General features: G+C 28.6%; 1 protein-coding gene across 7 annotated transcripts in view; it reads left to right on the top strand.

Annotated features, from left to right (window-relative positions):
- Positions 1 to 8058, top strand: part of Hacd2 (3-hydroxyacyl-CoA dehydratase 2) — a 76253-nt gene extending 68195 nt beyond the window's left edge. For 5 of the 7 annotated variants that reach the window (XM_075366095.1, XM_075366014.1, XM_075365932.1 and 2 more), the window contains exon 11: positions 1953 to 2512. In XM_075366095.1, the coding sequence (XP_075222210.1) occupies positions 1953 to 2035 (83 nt within the window). In that variant the 3' untranslated portion in view covers positions 2036 to 2512. Of the gene's footprint in view, positions 1 to 1952; positions 2513 to 5574 lie in introns of those variants that run through there. The other 2 variants (XM_075365699.1, XM_075365627.1) reach the window with 2 other exon arrangements.
- Positions 8059 to 13685: the final 5627 nt, after the last annotated feature.

The raw sequence follows: 13685 nt of genomic DNA, 5'->3' as shown, positions 1-13685 counted from the left end.
TATATGAATGTTAATATACTAATAAATTTTAATGTTTTGATTGCGTTGCTTATTTTGTATTCTGTTTAATTATAAGATCATACAGAAATTTGAAGCACTTGGTAAGGCTAATGTTTGTAGTTTACAATTCTATTATTTGTTAGCTCATACGCGGTTAAACATTTTGCTTGCATCAAAAGTCAAACAAAACCTAGAGCAAAACAAATTAATGCTGTTAAATGTGTTATTATTTGTAATATAATCCTGCAGCAGCACCTAATAACTTCCTCCTTCCTAATTTGGTGGAAGGTATGTTATATAAAGATTAATTTGGTTTCAAAAAGAAAGTGGCGCAAGAGAGGCCACTTTGGCCGTCAGAGTAATTTTAAAAGACAGGCTTAAGAAGAATAGAATTACATAGTCGGCATTTATAATTCTAAAAATTCTATAACATTTGATAACATAGAATAGACTGAAATGTTAAAAACTTTTAGAAAACTGAACTTATATATAGTAATAATACAAGGTGAAGAGTAATTTTGAAAGTTTGAAACTAACCAGGGAAAAAATAAAAATGAGTTAGAAGAAATATTAAAAGTCATTGATTTATCGCTAGGAGTTTGAAAATAAATATCTATTGACTAAACCAAGTGTGTAATGTTACAATAGATAATTAGGAATTAAATATTAAGAAAGTAGTTCACAAGGTACCTATTGCTGCTAAATTTTCTAATTTAGGTAGTAAAATCATAAAGTATGAATGAAATGAAGTAAACAATTTAAACAGACTGGCATAAGCAAGGAGGTTTTATTAAAGAAGTGTGCTAATGTTAAATATAGATTTAAGAAATAGAAAGAATTCTTGAAAGTATTTAGAGTTGAAAAACATTGAATCGGTTAAACAAAAAGAAAAAATAGCATTAAAACATGATGATGCGAAAAAATGTTAAAAATCAAGTGTATTTTATCAATACAAAAAATGAAAATGAAGAAATCGTTAAGATAAATAGGAAAAAGAGAGAAATTTGTGACAGAATCTTGTGAAGAAACAAACTGTTTCTTGTGAACTGTAAAGGAAGATAAATCTTGAAGTTTTAAATTATTCCATGATATGGTGCTCAGAAAATTTATTTGTTGAAAAACAAATATAAAATAAGATTTTTTGTTGTCTTTATATAACTTTCCTGGTTTTTTTTTCCCCAGTTATTATTATGTAATTCAAATTAATGAGATTGACGTTGAATATTTTCATAGCTACATTATATAAATAATTTTTTAGCCAAGTAGATGTATGAATACATATTTCTGTTACCCTAAATAGGTTCTGATTGTGCCAGAGATGTCTCTGGGTATAAATGATTTTCTGCCTACTTTTTTGTAATTGTAACATAAGTCCACAGCTCAGCATTCCATCCTCACAAAATTGGAAGGCAAATATATTGATTAGTTGATAAATATATGTCAAACAGAACATAATTAAGGAATCCAGTACCTGGTAGAAGAATTTTAGTGAGAGATCTGGAATTTCATACATGAAGAATAATGGAAGAAAATCCAATAGTAATATTTTAATTGTTACAGCTATGCTGTTTATACTAACTTCTCATTCGTGATAAATTAAAAAATTTTTGAAATTTAATTTGTAATTACAAGCATTATGATACTAGCATGCTGCTTATAACACTCTTGAAAGTTACAAAATGCCATTACTACTCTTCTCTTAAAAGCGAGCATGTTTGGTAGCTGAACATATAGAATTGAATAATGAAGCAAAAGAGTTATCATAATCTTGAAAAATTTCTTACTTCAAATAGTCTTTGGAGTTTTAATAATTTTTTGACTAGTTAAAAAGATTTTAAACTTTATTCCAAAACACTTTAATACGTTTCTTAAAAATATGTCAATTTTGTTTATCGTTATGAAATATTTTTCTGTATATTATTTTTATAAAATTGTTTTGCTTGTTTTAATAGGTATGTATACAATGATGAAACATATGTATCGTGCAAGAATCAAGAAATTAGGTCCATCTTCCTGGAGAAATAAATTTGACTGAAAGTTTGTGGTTAATTTGAGGATAGGTAACAAAAGAACATTTTCCAAACAGTAGTCATAACATTGTAATTGAATTAAAAAGTGACTTGAGAATGTTTATTATTCAAAATGTATTTACATAGTATATGAATTGAAGATGTTAATTCTTTTTATATACATTATTCTATCATATACAAATTTTGTTTAAATGTGTATATCATGACAATTTGTTTGTACATTATCTTTTGACATTTATTTTTTCTGCATTATTAATTTTTTTTTTAATTTAGTAGATTTTTATTCGTTAAATAATATATTTAACAATAGAAAACTAAATAGATGATATTTTGATTTTTTAAAACTGAAATAAAATATTTTAATTAAAATCCTCCTGGAATATTCTGAATAAATTCATATGATGATTATATTATTTTACGGTTACAATGCTTATTGAACCATAGTTTTGGCTAGAATTGTGACTGCAGCAATTTTTATATATATATATATATATATATATATATATATATATAGTTAATTATAATTTCTTAATTTATATATATTGTAAATTATAATTTCTTAATGAAGTTGACAATATTTTTCTGTAAATAAAAATAAGTATCTTTTAGTGTCAAATCTAGTACTCATTTTAACATTAAAATAAAGCTTTCTATTGTTATTTTCTACTTTAAAGTAATATTATTCTGTAGTAGTCAAACAAATGATTATGGATCACAGTAACTTTTTCGTCTACAAGTTATTTTTTTTCTTCTTATGGGATGAAATAAGATATTTTTGTGATACTCGTATTTTGGTTTGAAGCCATATATTTTGATATCATTAAATCAGACATTAAACCGTTTACATCTGTTTTCATGCTTTTCTTTTATAATATCTACATTTTTACAAGTTGTCTACTTTTAATCAGTTGTCTGTGCAATTCTGTGAACACCATCTTATGTTCAATTTTTGTAGGTTATACAGTTAACCTTTCGGAACTCATACAGAAGATTTAACACAACTACTTGCGCATTATATGGAATGGAATGGAATGCAAAGTTGGCAGGAGTCTATTACTCCCTACTTTATCGCAGAACCTGGACAGAGTCCCTTGCTGCTGGATCATTCTAATCGGGCTTGTTTTTAAAAGGGTTATTTTTTAATCTCGGATCTAATTTTTCAAGTTTTGTCTATTATTATTTTAGTGAATTTAAGACGGATTTAATTGCATTCCAATCCGTTGTTAAACCAGCGTTATCGAACCCATTTCATGGGCCGACCGCGGAAGGCTAGGCTTATAAAGCCTGTCCTCCCGACGTAATTCCCCTTCAGACCGTCCACTGAAGTCCTTTCGGTGCTAACTCTTTAATAGGCTAGCAGGAATACGCCACAACGGGGCACTAGCTATAAGGAGGGAGCAATGCGTCCCCTTTTCCGGAGGAGTCGCAATTGCTGGGATATTTTGTCTTACTGTAAGTTTTTTTTTTTTTAATTTAGACCGCGTTTTTGTTTTATGCGCGACTTACCGTGTTTGACGTCTTCAAACTATATAACTCGCGAAAACTTTTCACTCGCGACCCCGGAAACGCGTCTGACGCACTATTCCGTTTATGGCTCATGCGATATGGAGGCCCCTAAGCCTGGTTTGTCGATTTTCGGCTACCGCACCGCACCATCACGGTGGTTCGTCCAGTACGGCGTGAGGCCGCTTCCTTACAACTGTCGGAGTTGGGTCCTCTCGGCAGATGTCCCGAAGATGACTGTGTTCGGACACAGCCGCTCTCCCGAACAGTCTGCGCGCCTGCGCCACCCCCACCTCGGACACGGATTGAAATCTCGCATCAGATCGGAGAGTGGCGTTCCTGACGAACCACGGAGCTCCAAAGATCGTCCGCAACGCGATGTTTTGGACGGCCTCGATCTTCTTTTGAAGCGAGGAGCTCAACACTGCCCCCATGCCGGGTAAGCATATGTTAGAATCGGCAGTACGTACAGCCGAAAAATGAGGAGCTTAGTTGCCAGTGGGTACGGGCTGGCACTGTTCAGCACTGGGTATAGCTTGGCACGTATTGAATTCATAAGTAATGCCCACAAAAGCCATGTTACAATTCATCTATAGTAACGAATTCACTGATATTATAATAATTTTTAATATTTGCCACAAAAAATTCAGATATTTTCCTAACTGTCACAAACTTATCAGTTTGTCATCTGATCACAAGCAGGATGAACTTCAAATCTAACAAATATTAAAAGAAATAAAAATCATGAATAGCTCATGGTAGCTCTTAGTAATAGGATGCCATACCGATCACTAACCCTGTAGTTCCCTTACATTAACAAAATATCCCTTTTTTTTACGCTGTGTGAAATAAGATTTCAAGTATAGCACATCTTGTAGTTGTACATCCCCTTTCATTAGAGTATCTTTCTCGAATTTTTTGAATATACATGTTAGTTCTATCGTATAATTAATAAATTTAGTGAAAGATTCAAGCAGAGTATTTACAGTTTTAGCTTTTTTCCTCAGACCCAGAAGAATCTTTATGATATTCTTTTATTTAATTTTAAACGGCTTCATCAGTAGAATAATTTTCCAAAAAGTCATTTCATCTTTACCAAATATAAACTAAATCAGTATCACTTATATAAATTTCATCATTCTTTTCACCTTTTTGTAATCATGATCACTTTGCTCAATTTCTTTTCACTCAAATTGTCATCACTTTCAGGTTTGCCAAGTTCCTGTAACATTCCAGGTCCAGAAATATCTTGTTCAGTATTTTCTTTGACTGATTATTCCTGCAGTATACAGTAAATGTCCTCATCCTTTATGATAGATCTGTAATCATTTAAAAAATAACAGGTATAATTGTACATTAAGATATTAGAAAATAAAAAAACAAGTTTTGATTATGCAAATAATCTCTCAAAGTACTATTTTACTTAATGACTTTTTCTTGAAAAGTCTTTCCTCAGAGATACCATTCAACAGTTGATATTATACGAATACATGTACTTCACAATGTTTAAAAACTCTTGAGTCTTGATCAAATGTTAACAAAAAATATAAATGCATGCAAGATTACAGACTAATAAATAAATGTGCAAGTTGTAAACATATAGCTGAAGTTAGTGACACGTATGACATCATTGGTTGTGCTTATACATACTAGTTTAACATTGGTACTCGCATGTTGTATTTTTACAACATTCTGACTTGTCTCTAATTAAATTCCAGTTTCTCAGAAAATATTATTTTTTTTATTAAATCTGGTATCAACATATCATGCACAAAGAACAACTTAAGAATAAAAAAAAAAAGATTAAAAAAATTCACTTTTGTGTTTAAAACAAACAAAAAAAATCAAACCTGTTGTACAAAATACAACGGTGGAAGTTCTCAAAGGTTGAAGATTCATATACTCCAAGGGAGAAAAATTTCTTTTATGGCCGTGCAGATTGCTCCTATTTCTAGCTGTAAAGTTAAGGAAATTGTAGAATCATGCGGTTAAACAACTCAATATGAAATGAAAGTATTACTGATTTTTTTTTTTTTTTTAGACTCTGATGAATGTAATTATAAACTGATACTGCAGAACTGAATGAAATAGTATAGCAAAACTATTTTTATTGAAGCTGATCTAAAGCTATGGTGGTATTCCTTTATTTTATGAACAAAATGTTATGATTGTATTGTAAAACGTAAAAGATGTGAACAATTGAGCTGGAACACAGTTGCAGTAACAATGAATTATAAAAAAGTAATAATTTAAAAAATAAAATAAAAAAGTAATAATTTAAAAAAGAAAATATCTGAATTCACAAAAATGTGAAATGTAAAAAAAATTGCAGATTCATTGTGTTTATTGCTTCAAAAATTCCACTGGTATTTATTTATAAAATTAAAACATACTTAAGGAACCAAAGAATAATTTTTATGTTAAATTATATTTACAGATTTATGAGTTTATTGTGATTATTAGTAATTATAGTTGAAGTAAATTATTATTATTATTATTATTATTATTATTATTATTATTATTATATCATCATCATATCATCATCATCATCATCACCACCACCACCACCACAACCACCACCATCACCATCACCATCACCATCATCATCATCATCATCACCATCACCATCACCATCACCATCATCAGTTTTTGGTGGAATAAAGGAAGATTAGAAATTAATTATAATTTAGATAACCAACATTACAAATAAATAAAAGTATATGTCTTTCATTAAAAACAATGTCTTTCATTAGTTACCTTTCATTATATATGTATGTAATGCTGGTCTCTGATGCACACCATACAATTTTTTGTCTCCCAAACAAAAATTGTATGAAATGAGCATCAGTTTTTACCTTTTTATGTATAAATAAATGTACTAGGCCTATAATTCCAAATACAATTTTAGCCAGCCTATAATTCCAAGTACAATTTTAGCCAATAACTGTTTTTAGATTTTCCTACGTGTTAATTACAGGCTGTGAATTACAAATTTAAAAACAGTATTTTCTAATTTCAAGGCTTTTACTATTATTTTTTGCTATCATGTAGTATTTACTTAATTCAAACATAAAAATATATGATTCATAAAATTATATTTGGTACTAGTACATTTCTTTACTATAAGAAATATTTGCTTGCTTATGTCATGACGTTTCTATAAAAAAAAACCATGTTGTGTACAGTAAATGTCACTTTCGTTGTATTTTGTACCTAAGTAATGCTTCTTATTTCAGTGTCTTATTTTGCCTTCATTTCATTGAAATCACACCACATAAAAACAAGTCATACCTTCATTTGATCTTCATCGGTACTGCAGAATCAAATATCAATATTACAAAGAACAGCAAAGCCCTATTTGATTTCTTGCAGTCCAGTAGTAATTATCCCAGAAGTATCCATAAAAAGTCAGTTTGTTTCTGATTTATGCAGATCATAAATCAGATGTTCTAATTGCTGTTTGCAAATTTCAGCCACAAACTTAACTTAATAATTACTGTTTAACTGGACAAAAATATTGACAGCTGCAGTTGTTTGAAACAGTTGAATTTTAAAATTATTTTCTCTTATTAAATTCTGTTTGTAAGTGGATACCTTGTCTTGACTCCCTGCCTTGCATACAAACCTCTTTTCCATTTTTTCATCCCACAGCCACAAATTTCTGGGTCATTCTGAATATAAATAAGAATATAATTTTTTAAATGTCTATAAAATTATTTTTAATAAATTTTTGTTTAATCTCAATGCATCTCTATTTGTTTACTTTTACAGTAGCAAACAAAAGTTATATATAAATTTACTTGTATATCATTGTAATAATTTTCTACATGTTTGTATGATTGTTTATCACATTATACCAAAACTTAAGATATTATTATGATAATTGGAAGCAACAAACAATTTCATATTTAAGATAAATCATTAAAGTAATTAAGAAATTGAATTTTTAAAAAATGTAAAGTTTACTAATAATTTTTCTATTTTTGGTGTGTAAATAATTTGTCATCTCTAAGGAATAGTTCTAATTAATTTATAAACCTACATTATATGATAATTTATTTCACTTTTATGATTTTCTACATTATTATTACTGAATTTAAATGATTAATTTTTATATGTCATTATATGATAATCTACGTCCAACATTCTCAGTATCTGCTTCATTGAAACTGATCTTTGCCGTTCCTTTTAATTTTGAGTGCCTAAAAATATGGCTACCAAACTTGCCCCTCTTTTCCAGGAATTTGTTTTTTCTCAAAGTTTCTTTTTAAGGTTTGTCAACTATAACTAAACATGCTTCTGTAATATTTCAAGAGTCTCTCCTCTCTTCTAGGCTCTTTTACATTGTCCAGCTTTTGCTATCGTATTTTTGTAGAAATTTGTTGTTTTTAAATGTATTTATTACTAATTCATTTTTTAAAACAATAAATGTGTAAGTGTTAGAAATCTAAAACTGCTTACCTGAGTAAGTCTTCTTTCAGTCTTTTATATATACTGTTTTATCATAATATATACAATTTCTTAAATATTTAATTCATCTAATCACTTTTAACATCTAAAAAAAAAAAAATATATATTATTACCAATTACAATATTTATTATTTTTTCACAAAAATAAAATTTTAAAAAGTAAGAAGAAAAGAAATCAGTTTTGTCTCGTCTTTTTGTTTTAGAGATTTTCTTTCATCATAGCTTAAAGATATTTGTTGACTTTTTTCAGTAACCAGAGCTTAAAAATGTCTTGCATATTAATTAATATTGTCATTATTTATACTAATCATCACCTCATCGTGTGTTTATTTTTAATTATGAATTTCAGTTTATACAGTTCCTGGTTTGTTTACCACATTTATTTTTATATTAAAATAATGTTATTAATATATACAAAATACCAAAGTTTTTTTTGTATCTATCATTATTTATTTATTTAATAATTTTATATTTCATTATTAGATTAAATCTTAAGTTATATACTACAGTTTGATAACAGAATTGTACCAGATTACAATTACAATATAATGTAGACTTTATGAATTTCCATACGTTCTGTAATGCAAATTTTCCAGTTTACTAACCAAAACTCTGTTATATATTGATGAATGAAGTCAAATACAAGTTAATTATTAGTAAAAAATTTTAGTTGCTGTCTGACTAATGTTGATTAATTTTTAAATTCCAGTGAATTTTTGCATAAAGATATATGAGGTGACTTAAAAAAATAGATTAATATTATAAAAACCTTTATTTTTTATTCTTCACAATTTTAACATTATCTCCTTTAATAATTCCCTCTTCCACAATTCCTACACCACTCCATGCAAATTTTCCATTAGTTGAAGCAGTGCAGCAAAGCATTTTCATGGTTTCCATCGCTTTGTCTCGCTTAGCTTCAACTGTCACAAATCTTGTTCCTTTCAGTGCTAATTTCACCTTTGGGAATAGAAAAAAGTCACACATGGCAAGGTTCAGTAAATAGAGTGGATGTTCCAACACAGGGATCCCATGCTTGGCCTAAAACCTCTTCGACAGATAATGCAATGGAGGTTGCTTTCTTCTTACTTGTTCATGGAGAGCAGTTAGGACCTCAATCTAGTATTGCTGATTAACAGTATTTTAGGTACCCAATTTACATACATAACCCATGGATATCAAAAGACATGGTTGACCTGGACATTGGTCATCTTCAATCTCTTCTCGTCCCTCTTTGGGTAAACCACGAAATACCTGAGTTTGTGATAAACATCCATCACCATAAACTTTTTAACAAAGAATGAGTTTCTGTGGTGGATTTTCCAAGTTCCACAAGAAATTTCACATTAATACGTTACTCTTTTGAAATTCTTAACATTTTTCCAATGGGCTGCAGATGCAAGGTCCAATATGAACGAAGGCACTGGCCTGAGTATGGGGTTCATAATCGACTCAGCGGCAGGAATGGAGAAAGGGGATGTCAAGTGACTCGTCCATGTGTCATTTAACCTTCTCACCTGCACTGTTTGTCTGTAGATCGATCAGTCCAGTTTATTTTAGCCACACTTCATACATATATCCATTAAATGACAGAGTTGAACTTTACTTGCATATCTTTAAAAATAATCCATGGTCCAAAAATTATGCAACCCAAAACTAACAAAATCTTATATGTAATTTAGCATTTTAATTTTTTATTTTTAGAACAGAGTTTTACATTGGTGGAAATGTACATCACAAATCTACACATAAGCTTTCACTCTTATAATCATATTTATATTATCTTGTATAATGTAACTCGTGTAAATTTTTGAATTAAATATTTTTGTTGGTATGAGGAGTGTTAGTACAAACAGTATTTTTCCATAGCATACAGTAAAAAAGAGTTGGGGGGTATGGAGAAAGCGATATGGAAAACTTGCTTTACAGTTTTACACAACTAATCCTTCACAAAATATGTATGGCTGACTATTTAACTAAAAGAACTTGTGAAACCATGTTAAATTTTTGTCTTATCTTGATAACAAGATGCTAAAACAATAATTTAGTGTCTAATTTTTTCTGCAAATTGACACTCCAAACATCAGATCCTTTCATTATGTAAAGGTAATTCTTAAAGTACCCTTTTGAATGGATTTTCTCTACTCAAAATTTGGTTATTCTTGTTTCTTAGTGAAGATGTTTATGTGGAACCTTGCTTTGTCAATGAAAGGAACATTATGTAATATCTTATACACATTTGATAAATGTTTAAGACCTCTTGGAGTAATTGTACAAATGTTTAGAATTTTATTTAGTTCTTGAAACTGTTGTTTTAGGAATTCTGACTATTGAGAAGATAATTTACAAAGTTTTTTAGGAGACTGGCAGTTGGGTTTTAATGTTATCAAACACTTGAACTTAGCACTGAAGGATAACCTGACTGCACATTACCCTATTACTAATTCAATAGCAATCAAGCGTATGATGAACTCAGTTGAGTTTTATACTCAATTTATTCAGCATAAAGTATACAGAAACGTATTCCGAAATAACGACTAAGTCTATATAAGTATTCATTCTGAATACTTTTCTGAAATTATAAACCAATTGTTTTTGTGAAAAACTTGCTTTACATTTTTACACATCCAATGCTTCACAAAATATGTACAGCTGACAATTTAACTGAAAGAACTTTTGAAACCAAAGAACGTTTAAAAAGGTTCATAGCTACCCGTAGCATAACAATTTTTTCACATATTCCTGTTATTGAGAAATACATCTTAAAATTCTAGGATGCATGACTTTTGAATCATCTGCTATTTCAACTTGTGAAATAAACAGTGTACATTTTTCTTGCAGTTACATTGCAAAAAAAATTTATTTTACATATTATATTTTATAATCTTAATTACTTTGCTTATAAGATAGAGAGATACCTTAGTATACATGAGATATTGGCTGACAAGCTACCAGTTGAATGACACTACTTTATGACAGTGTATCAAGAATTTCTATTCCAAGTTTTCCTTGAAAATTTTGTAAATTACTCATACTACTTATCAGGTTAGAAATTTAAATATTATATTTAATATATATTATATTAAATATTATTATATTAGTCAGCAGTAACACAGTTTGATGTGTTTTTTTTTTTTTTTTTTTTTTGTCTTTACTGATGTACTTTGACAAAATATACTATCAAGTAGAAGAATAATAGTCGAGAAGTAGAATGAAGAGAAATTTTTATTTCAAAAGTTTGTGAATGTATTGACAATCTGGATTACAATAAATTTATGTTTATAAATATAAATTTTATTAGATTATTTCTGATAATTATAAATTATAATTACTCATATTTAAATTGATAAGACTTGTTTTATAAATTCATCCGTTAATGTCTTTCATGACTATAGATGATTATTATTAAGGTAAAAAAGTTGAATCTGTGTTTTTAAATTTTTTCATTATATTTACAATTAATACTATTAAAATACACCTCATTATTTAGCAAAAATATCTTTTACATATAAAATATTTTACATTCCAGATTCCTAATTGTAATAATTTTGTTATATTTACTTAACTTTTAATTACATTTTAATTCAATAAAGTAAACAACTTTTGAGTGAAAAATTGACTATTAATTTAAAACCAATCAGAAATGTGTCTCAGAACTTGATTTAAAATTTAAGTTATCCATGTTTCTTTATTTTTACTAAGCAAACCAATTATAGTTAACTAATGGAAGATGAATTTTGAAGCATATGAAAAATGCCGTGCTTGACCACTCAAACCCAGAACCTTTCAGATGAAAGGTCAAAAAAATGCTCTACCACACATCTCTGACCTCCATGGCAAAGTGTTAGGTGGTACCTGAATCTGTTTTTTATTCTATTAGGTAAGCTAATAATAAAAAGCGTTGTTCCTATTTCTTAATTTGCACTCATGGCTTCATTCTAAGTTTTTATCTATGGAAAAATGAAACAGGAAAAACATAAACCTACATATTTCAGTCATATAAAATTCCTAAAGTTGTAATTTAGTTTTAAAATAAATTAAATATTTAATGTTACAGTTTCATCAGTATGGCTTGCAATTTTTTTTTTAAATTATTTCTATTCTGGATATTATATAACCTATTGCTTTAACAACTAAACTCTCAAAATAATTTGGAATTATTTACAAACTGTCATTTCCTGTAATTGGTTGTTTACTATAAGTGTGTATATATACTCATATATGTTTTTCTGAAAGGAGAGTTTTTTTTAATAATTTTAACCTTTGTTTTCGATTTGATTTTTTGGTTCTATGTGTTTAATTTTACTATCCGGCGAGGGGATTTTTGCACAAACCGGAGTTAGGTAAGTTTTTATACTTTCTTTATTCTATTACTTTAACTTTTATATTTTATCAACTTCGTCTGTGGTATTTTGGGTTTTGGGTTTTATTTTGCCTTCTTGGCTTGTTTTAATAAATTTTTATTATATGATTAATATTACGTTTACACCTTGTATGGTTTACTATTTTGGAGTTATTTTACCCTTTTACTAATAACTTCCAAAAAAAAAAGATATGAAAAACAACTACAAGGAACTAAGCCTTTATTGAAAAAATTTTTCAGTTACAGTCATTCATTGGGGAAATAGTTCTTTTTAATCATTACATTAAAATCCCTTTAATATATTAAATTATGCTGGAAGCGTTAAAGATTTAACTAGTAAGTAAAAGTTTACTTTTAACGTTTAAATTGGAAACCGTTTAGGGATGTTAAATAAAATATTATCTGTTTTTATCACGTAATTAAACATTTTTGAATATTCATTGAATCTAATTGAATATCACAAAAATACAACTTTCATAATGTTATACCAACATTATCATTATCCTCTTTTCTCATCTGATCTCACTTCTGCAACATCCTCATCAACTAGAGCTGCTCTAATACATCAGTCATATCTTCCATGTATTGGTGTGATGTCCTTTTGTTCAGCAGCATTATCTTTATCCTATGATTAATTTTACATTATTCTATATTATCCTCTTCATTTGATGCTTCGGTCTACAGTTTCTTTCCTTTTCCAGTGTTAATCAATTTGCTGAATGTACCCACAGAACATTACCATTGTATTTGCTATCTCCTGTTACTGGGAAGTGTCATGTTCAGCTCATTCTTATTAATTTTTGGGTTTTACTCCTGTTATTTAGGAAGAATCCTTGTCATATTCAGTGCGTATGTTAGTGAAAGTCAATATTCTCAGCTCATTTTGGTTGTTTGAATACCCATTAGCACATAATTCCTGTAGGTTATGTTTTGGCGAGTAATATTTGTAGGTACCATCTTTAAATCAAAATTCTAATTGATAATGTTATTAGTACAAGTTATAACAACTGATCGGAAAAAAGTACATAGAGGAACTGAAATTGCTCCAGGTATTATGTATCAAATGAATGTGGGAGTTCAAAAGGTTTTTTTGAAAAAATATGTAAATATTGATATCTGTGGAATGATTAAATGAACAGAATGAAATTTTTTTTTGCTGTCACATTAAAAAAAATACAACTGTTTTTTAGGGACGTTTTGATCTATGACATTGAGCATGTTGTTTTTATTGAGGATATGTTTGTGGAGCCTTCAGCAAAAACTATAAAATAAAACTACATAGTTATTTGATGTCTACTTAAGGATGATAACTAATTATA

This window comes from Lycorma delicatula, chromosome 1 (assembly GCF_047948215.1).
Source record: "Lycorma delicatula isolate Av1 chromosome 1, ASM4794821v1, whole genome shotgun sequence".
Classification (NCBI taxonomy): Eukaryota; Metazoa; Arthropoda; class Insecta; order Hemiptera; family Fulgoridae; genus Lycorma; species Lycorma delicatula.
The sequence above is the reverse complement of the archived record's forward strand: the minus strand, read 5'-3'. Positions and strand labels throughout refer to the sequence as shown.